This window comes from Vulpes lagopus, chromosome 12 (assembly GCF_018345385.1).
Source record: "Vulpes lagopus strain Blue_001 chromosome 12, ASM1834538v1, whole genome shotgun sequence".
Lineage (NCBI taxonomy): Eukaryota > Metazoa > Chordata > Mammalia > Carnivora > Canidae > Vulpes > Vulpes lagopus.
Window position 1 is genome coordinate 45,635,855 of NC_054835.1, and position 24,730 is coordinate 45,660,584.

The following is a 24,730-nucleotide window of genomic DNA, read 5'->3' on the forward strand; positions in this document are numbered from 1 at the left end:
AACTATGAATTATTAATGATAATATTCTAACACTGTTCTGCCTGAAGAGATTACACATTCCCAATTAAAACTTATTTCCCGATATACATTAGTTTCCCTAGGATTTTTATACTAAATCCCAATACTAAATGGCCATTCACAGGCATTGGCTTTAGTTAATAGGTCCTTTAGTAGATAGTAGGTGGGAGGGCATATGTGCAAATGATAATCTGACTCATTGGCAGAATTTATATGAAATTGACCCTGCCACGTGGCTTCATCAAAGCAAAATACTGAGTTTTCAAAAAAAAAAAAAAATCAGTGCATCACAATATTTGTGAGTCCCTTACTTTTCCAAAACAATGAATCCTTTATGAAGATGACTAAGATGCATGTCATGAAGCTAATACTCTTACATTAGCCCACTGAGTCACACACCCCCGAGGTTCTTAGTCATCTTGATCATGACCTGGCTGGCTCTTACATTTACAAGAGAATATTTCCATTATTGTCTTCTGTCTCACTGATCACTGTTTTATTTTTACAAAATTAGATTTCTTTTAAAATCCTGAAGTAAGGTTACATGTACATTCTGCCTATAGATAAATATTAGATGGGTAGATAGCAATCTTTAATTGTATGAAATTGACCCTCAAAACCCCAGCCACTGTTTTGGAAAGTACTTTAAAATTTGAAAATGTGGTATTCAAGCTGTATGTCTTTGAATGTCTGCTAGAAACTAGTTTATGCTTTTTGTAGTAGTCTGGCTGTGATTTTTTTTTTTTAAAGCAGATCACTACTTGTTAAAGTAGCTCCAGATAGCTGCACAGACCTGGTTTTCATTTAAGCCAGCCTTATTTAGTAAATTTCACCTTAAAGTTTGGGAATCCAAACAGTAGCTAGTATACAACAAAGTCCTCCTGCACAACCCACAAAGGAGAAATAACCTTTGAGAAAGAGAAAAGACTATATAAAACATGGTCTTCTAACAGGCACATATTGACTCCTTTGCATTAAATAACACAACTACTAAAGTCTGTGGAGTAACATGAAAGAGATTCTAAATACGATTTCTAATCCTGCAGGAACAAATCACTGAAAATATTTTTAAGTGCCTTAGGTTCAATAAAGGAAAAATAAGTAACATTATGACATTTTGATGTTTTGATCTAAATGAGATTTAAAGAATCAGTTTCCCAGTTAACCTATCATTATTTTCTCCAAAAGTAACTAAATATTATTAAGTAACCATATTCCAAATAAATTTACTTAGGTAACCCTTTGTAAAACATTTCTGACTATGTAAAATGATTTAAACTTTCCAATCTTGTATATGAAAGTTTTTTTAATGAAATAACCTCCCAAGATATAATAAAATAGAGAACTACAGAATTTCCTTTGTAGGACCATAGCTATTTCATCACTGAGCGTTCACTTAAAAATGTTTACTTTTAGGGGCATCTAGATTGAGCGTCTAATCTTAGGGGCTGAGTTGGTGGAGTGTCTAACTCTTCATCTTGCCTCAGGTCTTGATCTCAGGGTCATGAGTTCAAGCCCAATGTTGGGGCTTATGGAGCCTACTTTAAAAAAAAAGTTTAATCTTAAATTTCAAGTCATTAACCAGTTTTGATGCTCCAATCAAAATAGATCTCATATCTCACATTCAAGGCCAACAATTTAATAGCGTAAAAATGTGTTGGCATAGTTATATAATTATTTTATCAAATGTTTCACATTTTAGAAACTTTGCTGTTTTTATATTTTCCCTAAATTTTGGAGTATTCAACATGAGGAAATGTAAAAACAGACATTTGAGTTATGCTTTCCCTGTTTCTTTTACTGTTTTCCAAAGGGAAAATCCCTTCCTGAAAATTCCACTCAGCAGTGACTCCAGGTTTTTCTCAACAAGTGTTTTCCTATAAGACCAATGTCAGAAAGCTGAAATTTAATATACAGTTATTCAAAGACTCAGAGTATAATTTTCCAGAGTAAAATAAGTGTGTTCCCTTTTTTACCCCCATATTAATAGAATAAAATGGAAAACACTAAGACAGATGTTGAGAGTGGTACACTTTTAGACTTATAAAAAGTGATAGCATGCATTTATTGGAGTTCTTATTCTTTGTAGACACAGTGCTAAGAGCTATAAACATGTTCTTATTTAATCCTCACAACCCTTTGATCTAAGTAGTGGTAATAAGGAAACTGGGATTTAGAGAGGTTAAAAACTTGCTTAAGGTTACATGTCTAGTCATTGGCAGTGCCAGGATTCATTTCGTATCTGGCCGACTTCAGAGCCTGTGCTCTTAACCACCATAATATACAATGTCATAGACAGTATAATATAAAAAGCAGTAAGTAATGTAATTATGTACCAACACAATGGCTAATTGTAGATACTCCAGGCTCTGGGGTGTTAGGTATGGTAAAGAGAGCTGCATGCATATCAACACTAACTGCCAGTGACTGTCCTTTTGGCGGTGGCTCCAATCAGCTAGGGCACCACTGTGATTCATTAGCCCAAACTAGCTCTTATTTCCCTTTTTCTATTAATAGTGCCCCAATTTTGCTCTCACCTAAGCTTTATTTAACTCTTGAAGTCAGCTTTGAATCACTGTCTTCATTATTTCCTACACCCAGTCAACTTAGGAAGCCCTGAGGATTCTGCTCTCCCAGTTTCTCACATTCTTCCCATGTTCTCCATTCTCCATACAGCTAATTAGCTTGTCTCCCTCCTCTGGCCTTTCCAAGTTCAAATCAAGCTAACCCCTGGCTTTCCAGATTAGTCCTTATAAAACGCAGCTCACATAATGTCATTTCTCTGCCTTATAGTTACCATTGCTATCATCCTTCTCTGGTACAGATATTAGAAAAATAAAAAAATAACTTTGGAGAAGGCAGGTTATACTTTGTTAGTACCTTTAAAAATTAGCTTTGTTGAAGTGCCTGGGTGGCTTGGTCAGTTAAATATCTGCCTTTGGCTCAGGTCATGATCTCAGGGTCCCTGCTTGAGCATCAGGCTCCCTGCTCAGTGGAAAGCCTGCTTCTTCCTCTTCCTCTGCTGCTCCCTCTACTTGTGTGCGCTCTCTCTCTCTCTCTCTCTCTCTCTCTCTCTCTCTCTGTCAAATAAGTAAATAAAATCTTAAAAAGTAAATAAATAGGGCAGCCTGGGTGGCTCAGCGGTTTAGCGCCACCTACAGCCTGGGGCGTGATCCTGGAGTCCCGGGCTCCCTGCGTGGAGCCTGCTTGCTTCTCCCTCTGCCTGTGTCTCTGCCTCCCTCTCTCTCTCTCTCTCCTCTCTGTGTATTCTCATGAATAAATAAATAAAATCTTTAAAAAAAAGTAAATAAAAATTAACTTTGTTTTTGCTTATGCAAAGCTAAATAATATTCTTTAAAATGGACACTGCCAGATGGACCATGAAACAGAACATGTGGTGGACAAGAACTAAAGGAGCAAATATACTGGATAATATATGAGAAGTTGCCTAGACAATGCTTAATGAATTTTATTCATTCATTCAAAAACAAAGTCTAAAATCTCAGCTCACGTCTTGATCTCAGGATCATGAATTCAAGCCCCACATTGGTGTTTTGTCTTGTTTTTAACATTTCTTGTATTGTGGATCTGCTGGTGATTAATTTTTTCAATTTTCATATGTCTGAAAAAGCATTTCACCATTACTTTCGAAAGATAAATTTTCACTGGGTTTATAATTTTAGATTCACAGGTTTTATTCTTTACATAATTTAGAGCTGTAGGTCCACTGTCTTCTCATTTGCATCGTTTCTGACAAAAAATCTGTTGTTGTCTTTATCTTTGTTCTTCTGTACTTTGTAAAGTCTTTTTATTCTGTGGCTGCTTTTAAGATTTTCTGTTTATCTCTGGTTTTGAGCAATTTGATTATGATGTACTTTGGCATCATTTTCTTTATATTTTTTGTACTTGGGGTTCATTGAGGTTCTTAGATCTGTGAGGTTATAGTTTTCATGAAATTTAGAAATTTTACAGCTATTATTTCTTTAAATATGCTTTCTGTCACCCACCTTCAAGAACTCTACATACCTATATTTGGCCACTTGGAATGTATCACAATTCACTGATGAATTCTTATTTTAGAGGATTCTTTTTTTCTCTGTATGTTTAATTTTGAATAGTTCTTATTCCTGTGTCTTCAAGGGCACTCATCCTTTCATTTTTGTTGTTATAGTTTTTTTTTCTAATAGTTCAGTTGGATCTTTTATATCTTCCATTTCCCTACCTTTCGAACACATAAAATATTGTTATAATTACTGTTTTAATATCTCTCTCTCTGATAATTCTAACATATGTGTCAGTTCTGGGTCAGTTTCAATTAGTTGATTTTTCTGCTAATTATGGTTCCTTTTTTCATGCTTCTTTGCATGCCTAATAATCTGTGTTTGGATGCCAGACATAGTGGATTTTACCTCACTGGATGTTGGATATTTTTGTATTCTTACAAATATTTTTCAACTTTTTTCAGGAATATTGAAGTTATTTGGAAACAGTATAATTTTGGGTGTTGCCTTTAAGATTTGTTGAGTAGGAACAGAACAATATTTATTATAGGTCTTTCTATTCTATACTACTGAGAAAAGACCTTTCTGAATATCCTACCCAATGTCTGGGAAATTGTAAGGTTTTCTATTCTGGATGCTAGTAATGGGCACTATTCAGGCCCTCTTCCCTCTAATCCTCTTGAATAGATCATCTCCTGGCCTTGACAGCTTTCTCACATACATGTGCCAGTCAGTACTCTCCTTTCCACAGATCTTCAGAATTATCTCTGTTCAGTACTCACCTCTTTAGAACTCTGCCCTTTGAGAGTTGCTGCGTTAGTCTCCCTGGATTCTTGGTTTCATCTCCTCAACTCAGGGAATCTGCCAGAATCTGACTGGGTTTTCCCCACCCTATATTAATGACCTGGAAATTCTCTTAAGGCAGTAAGTGGGCATGGGATATGCTTATTTGTTTTCCATTCTCAGGGATCATTATTTTTCATTGCTTATGTTTAATGTCTTGAAAATCATTGTAAATACTTTATCTAGAAGTTTGGGAATTATTTTAGGTAGGAGGATAAATATAGTCCTTTTTACTCCCATCTTGGACAGAAGTAGAAATTCATGTCATGTATTTTTTAAAAATTATAGATGAAGTGGGCCTGAGCATAAACCCATCTCATTAGAAAATGACTGGTTTAGAGGCACCTAGTAGCTCAGTCAGTTAAGTATATACCTTTGGCTCATGTCATGATCTTGGGTCTTGGAATCAAGCCCCACGTCGGGCTCCCTGCTCTGTGGGGGGCCTGTCCCTCCCTTTCTGTCTCCCTCTGCCAGCTGCTCCCCTTCCTTGTGTGTTTCTCTCTCTCTTTCTTTTTCTCTCTCTCCCTCAAATGAATGAATAAAAAAAAGTCTTTAAAAGAAAAAAGATTCTCCCTCTCCCTCTCCCTCTGCCCTTCTCTTCCTATTCTCTCTCTCTCTCTCTCTCTCTCTCTCTCATAAATAAATAAATAAATAAATAAATAAATAAATAAATAAATAAATAAATAAATAAAATATGGCTTGGTGGTTATAATTGGGTCCTCTGTGAACTAAACTACGTATTGTACCTATAATGAGGAAAAATTAAATATGGTCATTTGTTGTACAAGAATAAATCTTACGTGTAGTGTTAGCAAGACCTCAGTCACTAAATGGATTTGTATAGATCCAGCCTTTTCAGTAACTTTTGTAAACGAAAACAAGAATTGTCTTTAGAAATATCTGTCCTGTCCTCTCTCGACACTAGCTCTAAGACACCATTTTCTCCCTTCCCCCAGCTTCCTGTAGGAAGAATATTCTTTGATTGTTGGTCAATACCCAAGCCTTGCCTATGATATGTGCAGAGCTTGGAAAATAACATTTTTCTTCTCTATCTTGTTATTTAATGGCCCACTTGTTTGTGACATTTGCCTTTTAACAGGAAGGTATCCCTGAAAAGTGCCAAACAAATGACTCATTTCTTTTTACTATTATCATACAGAGCAGTGATTTTCAAAGACCTGAATTTGCATCTTTTTTTTATTATAAATTAATTTTTATTGGTGTTCAATTTATCAACATACAGAAAAACACCCAGTGCTCATCCCATCTAGTGTCCCCCTCAGTGCCCGTCACCCATTCCCCCCCCAAATTTGCATCTTATAACTGTCTTCCTTGAGCCCTCCTTTATCAAAGTGAAGTATATATACTATATCTCCATGTAGTTGGAGAGGAAAAAATCCATATTGACTATTTTCATTTATGAATTCATTTATTAAGTGTTATTGAATATACCTACCCTATGACAAAAACTATACTAGTCAATAAGTTAATAACTTAATGAGTTAGGTGACTTTGGTAGGGCAAGTTGATAACATGTGAGGGTAGAATGTAGAGGTTGACATGATCATGATAGATAGATTGATTGATTTGGTAGCTGTATACAGAAGGAATAATAGGCTATTTAAGTACATAGTAAAAGCAAGAGATGTTGAGAACCTAAACTACATGGCTGCCATTCACTGAGGATTAAGGTTCTGAGCTAAGACCTTAACATATATGTTCTCATTTAGCCTAACAGGATACTTTTACTGTCCTCATTTACACATGATAATATTGAGACTTAGAATGATCAGCACCTCCCCCAAGGTTATACCTCTCTAATAGCAGTAGAATAGGAAAGAAAAAGGGAATTATATCTGAGAGATCTTCCTCAATAATTATTTTTTTAAAGATTTACTAATTTATTTGAGAGAGAGAGAGAGAGAGCATGAGCAGGGAGAGGGACAGATGGAGAGGAAGATAATCTCAAGCAGATTGCCTGCTGAATATGGAGCCCAACATGGGACTAGATCTCAAGACCCTAAGATCATGACCTGAGCTGAAACCAAGAATCAGACACTCAGCTGACTAAGGCACTCAGGCACCCCATTCCTCAAGAATTATTGATAAGATTTGTGACAAAGTAGATACAAAGATTAAGGAAGAAGAAATCTTGATGAGTGTCAAGTGTCTATCTGGAAAGACCAGGTAGATTGGTGATATTTCATTAACTGAGATAGTAAATGGAAGAGAAAGAATAGATTAAGGTGAGTGAGACAGCAAACATTTGACATTTGAGGTTTCTATTGGAAATCCAAATATATAACTCTTGTAAGTTGTTGGAGATACTGTATAGGAATTTGGTAATGAGGTAATGAGGAACAGAAATACAAACCATCACCACTTAGATAGTTGTGAAAGCTATTAGTGTATTTCTTTGAGATTATGCAGGGAGATCATGAAGAAGAAAAAAATAAACAATTGAACCTAGAATTGGCAGTATCTTAGGGATGGACAGAAGAGAAAGAATCATTAAAGACACATCAGGAGGAGAAGACCAAAAGAAAACTAGAAGGTTAACAAATCAGGAAATGACAGATGCTGGCAAGGATGTGGAGAAAGGGGAGCCCTCTTATATGGTTGGTGGGAATGCAAGCTAGTGCAGCCACTCCGGAAAACAGTATGGAGGTTCCTCAAAAAGTTGAAAATAGAGCTACCCTATAACCTGGCAATTGCATTACTGGGTATTTACCCCAAAGATACAAATTGTTGATAGCAGCAATGTCCACAATAGCCAAACTATGGAAAGAGCCCAGATGTCTATTGACAGATGAATGGATAAAGAAGATGTGGTGTGTATACACAATGGAATACTACTCAGTCATCAAAAAAGGGAAATTTTGCCATTTGCAACGATGTGGATGGAACTAGAGGGTATTATGCTAAGTGGTAGAAGTCAATCAGAGAGACAATTATATGATCTCACTTGTGGAATTTAAGAAACAAAACAGGATCATAGGGGAAGAGAGGAAAAAAATAAAGCAAGATGAAATCAGAGAGGGAGACAAACCTTAAGAAACTCTTAATCATAGGAAACAGGATTGCTGGAGGGGATGGGGTGACTAGGTGATGGACATTAAGGAGGGTACATGATGTAATGAGCACTGGGTATTATATAAGACTGATGAATCACTGACCTCTACCTCTGAAACTAATCATATATGCTAGTTAATTAAACTAAAAAAAAAAAAAAAAAACACACATTCTAATTAAAAAAAAAAAAAGGAACTAGAAGGAAATGCTGCCATGTGAAGCCCAAGAAAAGAATGTATTTCAAAAAGTGGATGTTAGTTAAAAGTGTTAAATACTGAAGCATAAAGACCAGAAAAAGAAATCATCATAATTAACAATTAGAAAGTCTTTAGTGACTTTAACCAAAACAATTTCAGCAGATATGTGGCTGAATAATACAGGAAGAGGCCAGGGTAGAATGCTTGATTGCTGTGGAAGTGAAGAGAAGAAGCAGGGCTCTTTCAAATGTTGGGTAGTGAAAGGAAAAAGGGAGATAAGTCAGGTAAGAGGGCTTCAAGAAAGTTTTAGTATGTTCTCAATGTCCTTTCTTGCTAAGTTTTGTTTTAAAGAAGTATGTATGGGAGATGGGTGATTTTGGTTATTCTGGATGTCTTTTTGGCTTACTGATGTTGGAAGTGCTAGCAGCTAACACAGTTAACCAGCAGACACTATCCTAGGCATATCACATCTACTAACTCATTTAATCCTCATAGTGCCATTGTTATCCCTATTTTTAAAATGAGGGAGACTGAGATATCCAGAGCCAAGTAATTATCTTAAGGTCACACAACCAGTTAGTAACAGGATACCAGCTAAGGGATCCTGGCTCTGAGTCCCAGTTTTTCCTACTCTATTTTTCCTTATTGACTCCAAAAGTGATTCTGCTTTATTTAACCTTTTTTTCTTTTAAACAGAAGTTATCTGGCATGAACATTTCTCAGACTGTTATCTTTAGATTGTCTTTAAGACCTGCTTCAAATTGCTTTACATTCTTTAGAAACTCATTTCCTGGTGTAGAAATAGCTGCCTACTCTAGTCCTATCCAGAGCAGTAAGAATAAACAACAGACCCTAAAGAGATTTGACTCTTGTAAATGGGAGAGTGAACCTTCTAGAAACTCAGTAAACAAATCACCCCCTGCCCTGGCTCAAACATTTCTTAAGGAAAAAATAAGGGTGTTTTTTTTTTTACTTAAATTTGGTGTGGATGTGACATCACGTTTTGTCTGAAGCACATGTGGTTTTCTTCTCTGCTTTGTGTTGAGAATGGCATTCATGTCGTGAACCCTAAGAATGAGCCTCAAAGAGCCTGAAATTATCTTTTGTTCTGAGGAACAGAGGTGCTTCCAGGCTAGACTTTACAGTCATTGTAGAAGAATGTGAGGAAACACATCTCTGCTCCAGTTTGCACCAGACCTTGGCTGTTTTACACACAGCCTTTCTTCTGCCAGTCCTGTGACTGACTTCTTTTAAGATGATTCATGATTGTTTTCCATGAGTAAATATGCTTTAGTCTAAATCCAGTTAGAGCTCCTTTGCCTCCACTTCCCTTTCCCCCCTTACTGCAGCTGTTTATATTTGCATTTGGGCAAGCTGATCTCTTACCCTTAATGCACTTTGGTGTTGTTGTTTTTTAATGTTTACACTTTGCCTTGGTTAAAGAAAGGTCTATTTTCTCCATAAGCCTAGGTATATTATTACACTTATTGATGGTCTCACAGATACTGTTTCCTAGAGAGAACTCATTCATCTGCCACAAGTCTAATTTGCATTGAAGAGATGCACACACTGAAGAAATGCCCACACTGATCTGAGTCTGAAGTGGTTATTAAATCCTTTTTTAAATTACTTTCCAAAGCTTGTCTTATTTGTGTACCCTATTGAAATGTGATTCCTTTCTATGTTTTTTCTCCCTTTTAACATTTTATTAGGAAAATTTTCAGATATATCAGAAAGGAAAGAATATTACAATTAATACTTACATACCCACCACCTTGATTATATCATCAACATTTTGCTATCTTATTTTATCACCCTTCTATCCACCTGCCCATCTCTTTACCCACCCATCATTTTTTATGAATTTTTAAGTAAATTACAGATATCAGTATGTTTTTTTAAAAAAAATAAGATTTATTATTTTAAAGAGTGAGGGCATGCCCATGAGTTGGGGTGGGGCAGAGGAGAGAATCTTCAAGCAGACTCCATGCTGAGTGTAGAGCCTGACTCAAGGCTCAGTCTTACAACCCATGAGATTATGACCTGAGCTAAAACCAAAGAGATGCTCAACTGACTGAGCCACCCAGGTGCCCCAGGATACTTTGTTAGAATGCTTTGAAAGGAGTGGAATGGTCTTGCTTTACTGGGATTACCAACTCTTGAGTGCCAGAGGTAAGAAAGCTACATCTGTTACTAAATGGTATGGATTAGCTCATCTTTTTTTCCTTAGCTCAGCAGTAGTTGCAGTGGTAATTTCTCATGGATTATTTCGGTGTTTCTGCCTTAGAAAATCTCTTGGAAGCCAGCTGATATCCCCAAAAAACATTTACTTAGGAATATGAACCCCACAGAGAACATCCATTACCTCCATGTCCCACAATGCAGGCCAAAATGCTTTCTTGTTCGTATGTCCTAAATTTATTATTGGTACATAGGAAGTAGGGCTCTCTTTCATCATATTGAGCTGACAAAAGCCTTAGGTTCTGAGGTACAGAAATTGTTTCTAGCTGTTCTTGGCGTCTACAGTTGTTTTACCATATGGTACTGCGCTAATTTTGTCTGTTCTTCCCTTGAGGCTTTTGTGAATTGATTACATTTTTAGAAAATTTTTTAAATAACTTTTTAAAATGTCAAAGCTTTCTCAGTAGAATAAAACATGATGGGAGATGACGTCAACATGAGAACAAGTTATCTTAAGAGAATTTTTCTCAAAAACTTAAGCATTTAAATGGAGTCGATACTTAATTCCATATTATAAATTAGCATCGGTCATATTCCTAAAAGCCTCTTTGATAGAAAATATAAAGTAATCTTGGACCTGAAGAGATAAGTCTGTTAGTTTAGAAATCAAATAAGAATTTTTATAGCTCTTCTCTCTCTGGAAAGGTTATTTCTGGCCAAGCACACGGTTCCTAAAGGGAAGCACAAGAGAAGTGAAGGAGAAAGAAGACAGCTTAGCCTGTCAGCTAAAGCCTAATCAGTCCTGGTCATCAGTAGGATCATTCATGTCACATTCAGATTTGAAAGTGACATCCTGTAGAGCAGCTGCAACATAATATAAAGAAAAAAACCTGGATTTTTTTTCATCAGAATTAGGTTTTGTTTCTATTTCTGACACCAACTGTATGACTTCAGGTCTTGCTATGCCTAATTCGACTCATCTTAAGCCAACTGATCCATTTTCTCCTTCTTCCCGGGGAGTCCTATCACTGCTCATCCTGATCTCATAGGGTGTTTCTGGGTGCCTACCGAGTGCACTCAGGTACCCAGGAAGCACTAAGTGGGTAGCAGCCACCTCCCATCAAGTGACAAGAAAAAATGGTGGAGTAAGGAGCTCCAAGAGTCAATCCCACCACTGACACAGCCATTAAGCTGGCAAGTCTCCCAGAATTAACTTTATCAGAATTCTGGAATTGCTAAGTGAAAAATGAAGAAAGGAGAACAGGATCTAGAGTTAAAAATAGAGCTACCCTACGACCCAGCAACTGCACTACTGGGGATTTACCCCAAAGATACAGATGCAGTGAAAAACCGAGACACCTCCACCCCAATGTTTATAGCAGCAATGTCCACAATAGCCAAACTGTGGAAGGAGCCTCGCTGTCCATCGAAAAAGGAATGGATAAAGAAGATGTGATCTATATATACAATGGAATATTACTCAGCCATTAGAAAGGGCAGCCTGGGTGGCTTGGCGGTTTAGCGCCGCCTTCAGCCCAGGGCCTAATCCTGGAGACCCAGGATCGAGTCCTGCATCAGGCTTCCTGCATGGAGCCTGCTTCTCCCTCTACCTGTGTCTCTGCCTCTCTCTCTTTCTGTGTCTCTCATGAATAAATGAATAAAATCTTTAAAAAAAATTATAGAAATGACGAGTACCCACCATTTGCTTCAACATGGATAGAACTGGAGGGTATTAAGGTGAGTGAAGTAAGTCAACCGGAGAAGGACAAATGGTCCTATGGTTTCATTCATTTGGGGAATATAAAAAATAGTAAAAGGGATTAAAGGGGAAAGGAGAGAAAATGAGTGGGAAATATCAGAGAGGGTGACAGAACATGAGAGACTCCTAACTCTGGGAAACGAACAAGGAGTAGTGGAAAGGGGAGGTTGGCGGGAGGATGAGGTGACTGAGTGACGGGCACTGAGGGGGGCACTTGACGGGATGAGTACTGAGTGTTATACTATATGTTGGCAAATCAAACTCCAATTAAAAAAATATACAAAAAATATATACATTAAAAAAAACAGGATCTACAGTATGATCCTATTTGGAGTTTTTAAAATAAGTATTTATGGTACAGAAAAAAATTCAGAATATATGTGAACAGTGTTTCTCTTTGGGTACTGGAAATACAATTATTATCTTGTTTATCTGCTATTCCTAAATTTTCTATAGTGGATATGTATTACTTCTGTAAAAAAATAGCAAAAAGCAAAATAGGACAGTTTAGCACTTTCTCAAAAAGTTAAACATAGAGTTTCCATATGACTCAGCAATACCACTCCTAGATATATACCCAAGATAACTGAAAACATATGTACACAAAAATTTGTACATGAATGTTTATACCAGCATAAAGCATAATAGTCAAAAAGTGCAAATAAATTAGATGTCAGATAAATTGATAAACAAAATGTGATATATCCATATTATGGAATATTACTCAACAATAAAAAGAATGAAGTACTGATAAATGTTTTGATATGAATGAACCTCAAAAACATTATGCTGAATGAACCAGACACAAAAGAGCACATATAACAAAATAACATTCACTGTGTATGTCCAGAAAAGGGAAATCTGTAAAGACAGGATGTCTCTGGTTTCCAGGGTCTGGGAGGAAGTAGGTCTAAGGAATAACAGCTAATGCGTATACAGTTTTCTCTGGAGGATGATAACATTTCAGGAATTAGATAGTGATGGTTGCACAACTTTGTGAGTATATAGTTGACACTTGAACACCAGATTTGAACTGTGCTGGTTGACTTATATGTGGATTTTTTTACAGACAGTACTATACATGCATTTTCTCTTTATAATATTTTTCTTACTAACATTTTCTTTTCTCTAGCTTACTTTATTGTAAGAATATAGGGCATAGTGTGTAAAACATACAAAATATGTGTTAGTTGACTGTTTATGCTACCAGTAAGGCTTTCAGTCAGATAGGCTATTAGTAAAGTTTTGGGGAGTCAAAAGTTACACATGGATTTTTAGCTGCATGGGGCATCATGTCCCATAACCCCCAGGTTGTTCAAGGGTCAACTTTACTAAAAACCACTGAACCATATACTTTAAAAGGGTAAATTTTCTGATCTGTAAAGTATAGGCCAATAAAGTAATTATTAAGAAAGTTAAAATAGACTATGAGCTAGCTATAAGACATTAGAATTATAAAGAATATACTTAGCAAGTGGATTCAGATTTTTCACTGAATTCTGTAATTATAGTTATGAATTTTTTAAAAATTTTTATCTTAAGTCCAGTTGTTAACATACAGTGTTACATTAGCTTATATTCATGGATTTAATTTATTTATTTTTTTTTAGTTATGGATTTTAAACGTAAGTTTTGCTAAAGAGATGAGAATCAGGAAATTATAAGGGATTATGTAGCTAAATCTCCAGGATTTTTTAGGTTGTTTTGTTTTGTTTTGTTTTTTTAGTGAAAATTTGGGACATTTTAAAACTAAGAGGAAATTATTTTCTCCTCTTTTTAGAGTTTGGCTTTATATTTTTAATTATTTGCACTATTTTTTAGAATTGTTATCCTTTTTTTAATGAGAGCGTGTACATGTATGCTTTTTGTGAGTAGATTTTTTCAAGTAAGCTGCCATCTCTAGATCCCATTTAATGATGTATAAGTGGTTTTTTAAAGTATGTTCTAGAATAATATGAGCAGCATAAATAGATCTCATCTCCCCCTTTTATAATTTCCCTTTCTCCTATCTTCATTCCCTTCCCCTGGGCTTTATTCTTCAAAATGTAAAATGTGGTTTGTGGAATACCTTATTTTTAATTAATTCTTTCAGTAAGCATTTATTGAGTACCTGCTATATGTCAAAGCACTGTCTAAGGTTAAAGATAACAAAAATAAGATACCTGGTTCCTGGGGCACCTGACTGGCTCAGTCAGTCAGAGCATGTGACTCTTAACCTCTGGGTCATGAGTTCAAGTCCCCAATTGAGCATAGAGCTTACTTTAAAAAAAAAAAAAAAAAGATACCTGGTTCCAGACAGATGAAGTGACACATCTTAGAGCTATTCTCTGAACAGTTAGAAAGGCATTAACCCATATAAGGGAGGTCATAGACAGGACTTCTTTTTACCATCAATAAAATTAGAAGGCTGATCTTTGAAACTAAGTTACATCTATTATACATTTTTAGAAAAGTATTGAAAGTAGAGCTCATACTTGGCTCTTAGCACATCCCACAACTACAGAAGCACAGGAAAAGATCTTGAGAAAAGCAGTAGGATCTGTCTCCAAGACATGTGTATATAAGCCAAAAATCTTTGTTGGGTTTTTTTTTTTCTTTTTTAATTGGCATGAATACAAACAGTAGAGAAGCAAGACCTGAGGTCAAAGTTTGGTTTCTGCTTCCTTGACTGCTTAACATGTTGAAGACTTTTTAAACTATCAGAGCTTTGAAAGGCTTTGCTTATCTTAATATACCTACTAAATTAAAAAGAAAAATACCATTATGAACTTAAAAGGAATTACTATTCACTGATATTTTTAAAGAAACAGGCATGTCCTCTTTGCATTGTCTTTTGCAAGACTGATATGCATTGATTAGTAAAGTTTTTGGGTTTTAGCCACATTAGTTGTTAAATATTGAAATATGTCCTTGCTGGTTGGTAAAGAGCTGATGCTGTAAGCCATCTGGATGCTCTGCCACAGCTTGGACTCTCTCCCAGGAACTCCAACCCTGTATCTTCCCACAATCCTGCAGCTAGAAGGTTATCTCCAGTCATAGAAGGAAGCCGTAAGGACCCTGCTTCTGTACTACTTTCACATCCATTCTGATTGCTAGTGTCAGGCATTCCCCACTATTTAATAATTTTGAATATCACTGTGTCTTTCTGACTATTCCATAAATCATTAACATTTTAAACATGTTTGTTTTGTGCCAACTAGGGTATCAAATGACCCTACCTCACCTGCTATCTGTGTAGAACCCATTTTGAGTTGTATTATTTGCTGAGTAACAATTAGAGCTACTCAGCAATTATTTGCTGAGTAACTGTAACAACAGTTACAGAATACTATTGTACTGTAACTAATAGTCTCCTAAACCATGCTGCTTTTCTTCTGTATTTCTTTCAGTGATGACAGTTTGGCCTAAATTCTGTGTTCTCTTATTGTTCCTTCCAGTTCACTTTGCACCTTATAGGCCTCCAGATATCTCCCTGAAGCCTCTGCTTTTTGAAGTGCCCAGCATCACTACAGAGTCCGTGTTTGTTGGTCGGGATTGGGTTTTCCACGAAATAGATGCTCAACTTCAGAGTTCGAATGCCAGTGTGAACCAAGGAGTAGTGATTGTGGGAAATATTGGGTTCGGCAAAACTGCCATCATCTCCAGACTGGTGGCCCTCAGCTGCCATGGAACACGGATGAGGCAGATTGCCTCAGACAGCCCACATGCCTCCCCCAAACGTACGTATTCCTTTTTTGTACTACTTCATTGTTCTGGATGTTTTTCTGACATATTAAGTCTAATATCCTTTTTTTATTTTATGGTCTGCAAAACCTGACTTGCATCTGAGGACCATTAATTCAGATTTGAGACAAAGAATGTAATACCCTGTTTACATTTAACCCACATATCTAGCAGTCACCTAAGTGTGACTGAGAAAACCTTTCTCTAGAAATAAATTTATGGCTTCCCTTCTGGCAGTCTGGCTAATCTATCCTTTGGACAATGACTATAGCAATCGCCTGTAAGAGCCATTGCATCTATCGCTGTCAGCTCTTGCTCTGCTGGGGCCCATGGCTTCTTGCTACTAGCCAGCACAGCCTGTTCACAGCCTTCATTTCCTCGCTCTTGATGTCAGTACTGCACTGTTTGGGCTTGAACTTCATTGTGTCCTTGAAGGGTTCCTTCTAATTCCTTGTAAAAAGATGCTGAGATATCATATGTATTCATACTTCTTTCATCACAGGCAAAGCACAGCTTACTGATCACCATCAGGATCTTATTTGTTTATTTTTAAAATACTCACATGGTCCTTAGTACCAGGCACTCTCTAAGACCTTAACAAATCTTAATTCACCCAGTCCTCTTATCAACTCAGTAAGGTAGTTCCTGTTATCTTCATGTCACAGATAAATGGTCTGAGGCTCAAAGAGGTTAAGTAGACCTCCCAGGTTTCAAAGCCAGTAAATGGTGAAACAAGAATTTGAGCCTAAGCAGTCGGTTTCAGAGGTCAGTCTCTTACTCATTTTGCTGTCTGGCCTCTCCGTGTTGGAGAAACTGACCTGAAGAAAGAAAATGTATAGTTGTTCTTCCTTATATGCCCTATATGTATAGAACAGTCTATCTGGCTTCTGTTAGTTATAAGGGAACAAAACCAAAAAGTATTGCTCTGTTAGTCCAAATCAATAATGTAGCTCACGGCACATTTTCAGACAGCAACCACTAGAGATGGCTTGAAATCATAGTAGATACAGAGTCTACCATATGCTAGACACTCAACAGGAACTCTACTGAGCATCCTGTAGACATCCTGCTTCCTGATGAAATTAGCAGCCTCCTGTCACTGGGCAGGCAGATTACCTTTGGTCACCTTCTGGACACCTCACATGGAGATCTAGTGTCTATGGAGAAGGCTGGTGGAATTGAGAGTCGCTGTTTACCAGGGTGTGGTGAAAATGGGTATGGAAGAGCTCCTTCCTCACAAGCAGTAGCATTGTTAGTTTCTACATGAAACTCTTCAGAGGTAGATTGGCGTTGGGTCATGGAGTTGGAGTTCCAGCACTCCATTGACTACATACTTTGTAACTTAAGGCTTTAAATTGGAATTTTTAGACCTGTTTTCTCATCTGTAAAATGAGGAAGTGATCTTTAAGATTTGTTCCTGTGTTAGGATTCTGTGGTTCTAAAAACATTTCGTCTTGAAGTTGAAAAGTTGTTGAAATTAGCTTTCCAGTCTATTCCAGTGTTTTTCTGTGAGTACTTAAATGTCACACCAAACTATATCTTATCGGAGTAATCCAAGAGGTTGACTCTTTGAGTGTGTCAAAAAGGAAACCAGACGGCTAATAGCCTCTCTGAGTCCTCTGTGTATCACTGTTGCAGATAACAGAATGGTAGAGTCCTGCAGGACAGACTAAATCCCAAGTGCAAGAAGAGCTGCTTTCTCAGAAAGCAAAGGTAGCTGGGAGAGCAAGAGTTAATAGAACATAGCCCATGTGCTCCCCAAAGGAGGGGTTCCTTAGAGGTAGTTCATTAAGTTATTCTCTGACATCCATCCACTGCCTTTTATCTCTAGAGATACTCTAAAAATATCAGGACGCTCCCATTCTTGAGATAAATGTCCATATGTTGTTACTGTAGATTTGGCCTGATAGTTAACTATGAAAACTTGAAGCCAGTGTGAAAGGAGATAGAATATGTGGTTATGTATTTATCAGAATTACACCGAACCAGTAGTTGCTTTGTACAAAATAATTTTTGTTGTAAGCTGCCGAAGTCCAAACTACATTCTACCTCTGCCACCTTCCCAGAGCCACTAGCCCTTAAGAAGGGTCAAGAATAAGTGACTGATAAAGCATGTGAGCTGTTTTTTGGCATTAATCTGTTATTATGTAAGCCAGCACTGGGAGTTTTGCTGGCAATAGCAGAATTTCTTTCATTAATGAATAAGAATGATGTCTGTATAGAGAGATGGCTTAATTTTTCAGAGTTTAATTTACATCAAGCTTGGATAGGTTTATTTGAATTCCCAATGGTTTTCCTAACCCTGAGTCAGTGATACCAAGGATACAGTTGTAGAAATAATGAAAACAAGGTGGAAAATCATTGGAGCTCCCATCTTCCATCTCTGTATCATCTGCCTTCTTTCTTCCACCCCTGCCTCCTCCACACTGTGCAGTGCTGCTGTGAAAGATGTGAGCAGCTCCGCCTGCAGGACTTCATTGCCTAGCTCTGTCCTTCCCCCACAGATGCTCAGCCCCCGGCCACCCCCACCTTGTCATGTCCCTGGGAAGCTGTCAAGACCGGCACTAGCCTGTCATCCTGCCTTCCACCTACACCCTTTCCCAAACCTGACTCCCCCGTCAGTCTCCACCACCACCGTCATCACCCCCCCCCCCAGTGCAGACACCCAGAGAACAAAAACATTTTGTAAAAATAGACCTGTTGTGTAATTTAGGCATTATTACGTTAACTATAGGTATACTCAGTACAGTAGTTAGGGAAGCTCTGCTTAATATGAGACTCTTTTTTTCCTGTCTCTAAAAGTCTCAGTGTAGGTATTATTTGGACTTGACATTTGCCAACAGCTGCCAAGCCTCCAAACAGCTGTTAAGTAAGCCACCTAGTCTGCTCGTTTCAGGAGTCTGGCTAGTTTGCTCGTCTCAGGAGTCTGTTTGGCTAGTTTGCTGTGCATATTGACTGCTGCCTACCTATAAACTTATTTAAATTCCTGTTCTCTGAGTACTGAGCGGAGAGTGAGGATACTCTGACAAAAAGGAGTGCTTCTCCAAATGGCAGTAGCTAGAAGACAGTATTCAGTCAATAACAGCCCACAAAATCAGATAGAAATAAAGGGGAATAGGGCAGGGAGAAAGTGCATAACAGAAATGATACAGTGACAGTCACTGAGCTTTACCTCAGGTCACACATTTTCAGTCTTTTTCCATTGCTGTCTCCCAACCTCTGTCTTCCAAGTTATTCTAAACTGGCTCCAATGACTGGAGAATTGACTCTCCCAGCTGGATGGAAGAAGTCTTAATTCAGTCCTACTGGTGCAGAGTTGAATGAGGACTTCCCCTGTTCCTCCTGCTTTTCAATGGCTAGTAACCATCAGCAATCTCCTTATTTTAGTTCCCATTTTTATACTATGATCTGCATCCATATATATATAGTCTATAATTTCTAGTAGGAGATAAGACACTTTCTAAATAACATGAACAAATGCAATTTTAAAAAAAGATTTTATGTATTTATTTGACAGAGAGAAAGAGCACAAGCAGGAGCAGCAGAGCAGGGAGGAGAAGCAGGCTCCCCACTGAGCAGGGAGCCCCATACCCATACAGGGCTCGATCCCAGGACTCCTGGATCATGACCTGAGCTGAGGCAGATGCTTAACTGACTGAGCCACCCTGGCATCCCAAATGGATTTTTTAAAAACAGCTTTATTAAGCTACAATTCACATACCATTCAATGCACCCGCTTAAATTGTTCAACTCTGTGCTTTTTAGTATATTCACAAAGTTGTACAGCAATCACCATAATCTATCTAATATTAGAACATTTTTGTTCTCTCCCAAAAGAAATGCCTACTAATAGTCAATCTCCATTCTCCTCCTAACTCCCTACTTCCACCCCTATATAACTACCAATTTACTTTTTGTTTCTATGAATTTCTCTACTCTGGAAATTTCATTTAAAGAGAATCCTATAGTAGATGGTCTTTTGTAACTGGCTTCTTTGAGTGAGTGTAATATTCCATTGTATGGATATTCCATATTTTTGTTAAAGATTTTTTAAATTTATTCATGAGAGAAACAAAGAGAGGGGCAGAGACACAGAGAAGCAGGCTCCCCATGGGGAGACCAATGCGAGACCAGATCCCTGGACCCCGGGATCATGACCTAAACCAAAGACACTCAACCATTGAGCCACCCAGGCACCCCTGGATATTCCATATTTTAAATCTTCATTAGTTGGCAGATATTTGAGTTGTTTTCACTTTTGTGCTGATATGAATCTTGATTTTTGAACAGTTGTGTACAGGTTTTTCTGCAGATCTAAGTTTTTACTTCTCTTGGAATAGAATTGTTGGATCATAGAACAAGTGGAATTTAACCAGTACTCCTTTAATTCAGGGTTTTATGATTATCTTATGCAAACATCTCATCTTTTTAATCCAGATGTGGATGCCAACAGAGAACTGCCACTCACCCAGCCACCTTCAGCCCACTCATCCATCCCCAGTGGAAGCTGCCCAGGAACCCCAGAAATGCGCAGGCGGCAGGAGGAGGCTATGCGGAGACTAGCCTCACAGGTACGATAGGGTTTCCAGGGTGTGGTCATGCCAGTTCCATTTTAACATCAAGGGGCAAGGGTAGAGGGCCCCTTGGCAAAGTGGACAGAAATGTGTACAGCTATAATACCATGAGACCATGGAGAAAAGTTTCTCTTTCTTTGCTGCTCCTAGAAAAATACTTTGTCATTACAGAATCAAAGCCTTATCATTTGAAAGGTCCTCAGAAATAACCAGAGTCCCATAATGAATAGATAAGGAAGTCGAGACTCAAAGAAGTTATATGATTTACCCAAGTCACAGTATAAGCACTCAGTAGTTTTTTATTTTCATTCCTAGTTTAAAACTCTTCCTGCTATACTGTCCATATTATTTTTTACATGTCTGAGTTTTAAGTTTCTATTTAAACATATGCATGATTTAGATATGCATGATATCTATTTATATCATATGCATGATTTTCAAATGAAATATGTTCAAATGTTCAAACATATTTGAAATATGTTTCAAATGTTCAAAGACTTATAATAAAAACCAGCAATTCTTTTCCCCATCTCACCCCATCCTCTCCCCAAAGGCAGCCACTTTCAACCTCTGAGGTTGTTCTGATCTTTACCTCTACTGTTTCTAAATAATATTCATATACTGTATAACTTTTTCATCAGTTTTATATGTTATCTCTTGCTGCTTCTTAAGGATGATGAGAATTTTCATACTTTCCTCCCTCCATCATCTCAGTACAATTATATCATGATTTTTGTGAATCTGCGTTATAGTATTTTCAGTATTAGTACTGTGCACATATGGTTTATTGTAGAACCAAGGATAACATTTCCTCCTTGAGCAATTTTGTTTTTCCTAGGATTATGAAATGCCTCATTTTTAATTTTTCTTATTCTTGGCCGAGCACCTGGCTGGCTCAGTTGGAAGAGCATGTGACTTTTTTTTTTTTTTTTTTTGAGCATGTGACTCTTGATCTCAGAGTTGTGAGTTCAAGCCCCACATTGGATGTATAGCCTACTTAAAAATGTTTTTAAATAAAGTAAAATTTGCTTATTATTTTTCAAATCTACAGCAATAATCCATAATCCTTAATAGCTTTATAAAATGCCTCTCAGTACAATTTTCCACGTCTGTTGCATTTCCCCTGAGACATCCATCTAGAGCCTTCCATCAAGCTCAGTCTGGACATAGGATACTCTTGAGGCTTACCACCTAGTTGTTATCCTGGAAATTCCCATTACTTCTCTTCTGTGTTTGATTCCATGTCATCATCTTCTTTCTTGATTTTATTTCTAATTTTGGTGGAGCACATCTGCCGGTGGCTTCCTAAAGCATAGGAAGTAAGTTTTTAAACTTCCTAAAGCATAGGAAGTAAGTTTTTAAACTTCCTAAAGCCTAGGAAGTAAGTTTTTAAAACTTAATGTTTCTAAAAGCATCTTTATTCTATTTTCATACATTACTATTGATTTGAAAAAATGTAATACTATGTTAAAAATTATTTCCCCTCAATTTCTAAGTCATTGCTCCACTGTCTAGAGCTAATAATTGTGTTATTAAATGATATACCTAGTTCTTTATACTATTTTTTTCTCTCCAGAAACATTTAGGATTTTCTTTTTTATCACCATTTTTCTTGGTCCTTTTTTCCATTTATTCTCTTGGTACCTAGCAAGCCCTAGAGATATTCTCTGATTCTAGGAAATGCTTTTGTACTACTTATTGATAATTTTCTCACCACCATCTCCTCTGTTCTCTCCTTCTACAATTCTTTTTATTTTTTTATTTTTTTTATTTTTAAGATTTTATTTATTTATTTATTTATTTATTTATTTATTTATTTATTCATGAGAGACAGAGAGAGAGAGAGAGGCAGAGACACAGGCAGAGGGAGAAGCAGGCTCCATGCAGGGAGCCCAACATGGGACTCAGTCTCGGGTCTCCAGGATCACACCCCGGGCCAAAGGCAGCGCTAAACTGCTAAGCCACTGGGGCTGCCCCTACAACTCTTTTTAATAAAAAGTTAGATTTCTTATTCTACTTTTCTGAAGCTTTCTTGTATTCTATTTTTATTATTCTATTTTTTATTTACTTTAAAGAGATTTTTCTCAACATTACCTTCCAGTCTTTTCACAAGGATTGGCTATCATTCATTATAGCCAATATCATTAATTTCTAATAGCTCTTTCTTTTGCCCTAGTTGTACCCTTCTTTTTTTTTTTTTTAAGCACAACTTAGCTTCTTTCTTTTATTTATTTATTTTATTATTTATTCATGAGAGACAAAGAGAGAGAGAGAGACAGAGACACGGGCAGAGGGAGAAGCAGGCTCCATGCAAGGAGCCCCATGTGGGACTCGATCCCAGGTCCCCAGGATCACGCCCTGGGCTGCAGGTGGCGCTAAACTGCTGCACCACCAGGGGCTGCCCTGTTGCCTTCTTTTTTTTGTAGCATTCTGTTCTGGTCTTATAGGTGCAGTATTTTCTCTTATCTCTTCCTTAGTAGTTAGGCACTGGAAAACCGATTGGAAGCTTGTATGTATAATAGAAAGCTTAACTATTCAGCAGTAAGATGACCTGCCAGTCTTTATTGGAAATACTCAAAAGTCAGTGTTCATAAATTTTTTCCTTGTGCTGTTCTTTTGTAGCAAACATCCTCCAGTCTTTTTCCTGGAGGATATATATCCTGAAAATATATTTAGAGCTAGGCAAGAGAAGAGCTAGAATTTCACCATTCAGTATGTAGACTTTCACTTAAGTCTCTTGTTTTCAGTCCTGCACTTGTCCCTTACCTATTCTGTGTCTGATATCCCTAGGCCTACTCTCCTTGGTTTTGTTTCTCTAATGAATATAATTCTCTTTCCTATGGGTATTGGGGAAGGTAGTTCACCTGGCTGGGCAGGGTAGATGTGGCTATCTGGAGATCTAACTGCTCCTTTTTATAAACTTCAAATAATTTCTGTATTTTCAATTCCGTTCCTCACTCTCATCTTCCATAGTACCTGGTGCTTCTAACTCCTGTGCTTTCCTGAGGTTTTAGAAATGATTTGGCTTAGTCCTGTTGTCATTACTCCCAGCAGGCATCTGTTTCACCTTCTTCTATCTGTTAAGTCATTTATAAATCCTACATCCACTTCCCATCCTTGTATATTATAATCTGAGATTATAGATAGATAACCATACATGGAGTTTGCACTTCTCTTTCTTGTTCTCCTTATTTTTGAGGATTTCCAAGAGAAGAACAAGAGTTTTAAAATGTCTTTTTCCAGTATTCAGAGAAATCTCTTGTCATGGTTAATTAGTAATGAGGAATGGGGAGTCATCTGTAATATCATAGCGTTCTAATTTCTTCATAGACATACAGTTCCAGCCTAGAGCTCAAAGCAGCATATTTCCCCGAACTACATTTTTAACTGTTCCCCACTTATCAGCGGGCTTCTGAAAACAGTCTCAGATTTCCTTCATATTCATCACTAACTCAGTGCAACTTTAAAAGACATCTGTTTTTTTCTAAATATTTTGTATAAACTATCTCTAGCCTATCTCTAGCCTCTTCTTTGGAAGAATCAGAATAAATACCACCTTGGAAATACATTGAATGCGGAAGAGCTTCCATCATCATCATCACCCATTTACTCATTTAGAATGGATGTTTAGAATGCCTCTAAAGAAGACTGAAGTTAAGGCAATGAATAAAACAGACACAGTCTCTGCTGTTACGTAGCCCATGTTCTCATGGTGGGAGAAAGCCAATAAACAAATGTAATATGTCAGATCGTGATGAGTGCTGAAAAGAGCTCCAGGAATTACATCTCTCCATATTGTCACTTCTTAGTCTCTCTCTCATCAAGAGAAAGTCTCAAGATGTTTATGTTCAATATTTGGAAAATGTTACATATTGTTAGTAGGAAATTAGTGATTACACTTAAGAAGTGATCTCATTTTAAATTCCACAGTCATGTCTATCTTAAGCAAAGTGTAAATAAATCCCCCAAAGATATTTTATTAACTACAAAGGGAAAGAGAGTAACTTTATAGTAGAGAAATCTGGCAGAAACCTTTACTTTAACCAAAGTGATCAAGGTCAGCATCGCCAGTACCAAGACATGTCAACATCGTGGGCCCCATGATATGATACACTAAGAAGGACACAACATTGTTTTTGTGGTATTTTTGCCCAGAAATCTCAGTTGGATTATGAGGAAAATATCAGACAAGCTCAAATTGACAGTCACCAGAGTAACTGATCAGTATTCTTTAAAAGTGTCAAGGTCATGAAAGACAGATGGAGGAGCTCTTACAGACTACAGGAGCCTGAGGAGAAATAACAACTAGATACATTATGGGGTCCTGGATAGAATCTTTGAACAGAAAAAGGACATTAGTGG

General features: G+C 37.2%; 1 protein-coding gene across 10 annotated transcripts in view; it reads left to right on the forward strand.

The window, feature by feature from the left end:
* TANC2 (tetratricopeptide repeat, ankyrin repeat and coiled-coil containing 2) overlaps positions 1-24,730 on the forward strand; it is a 362,852-nt gene that overhangs the window by 256,077 nt on the left and 82,045 nt on the right. For all 10 annotated transcript variants that reach the window (XM_041724731.1, XM_041724730.1, XM_041724735.1 and 7 more), the window contains 2 exons: positions 15,509-15,790; positions 20,232-20,365. In XM_041724731.1, the coding sequence (XP_041580665.1) occupies positions 15,509-15,790; positions 20,232-20,365 (416 nt within the window). The remainder of the gene's footprint in view (positions 1-15,508; positions 15,791-20,231; positions 20,366-24,730) is intronic.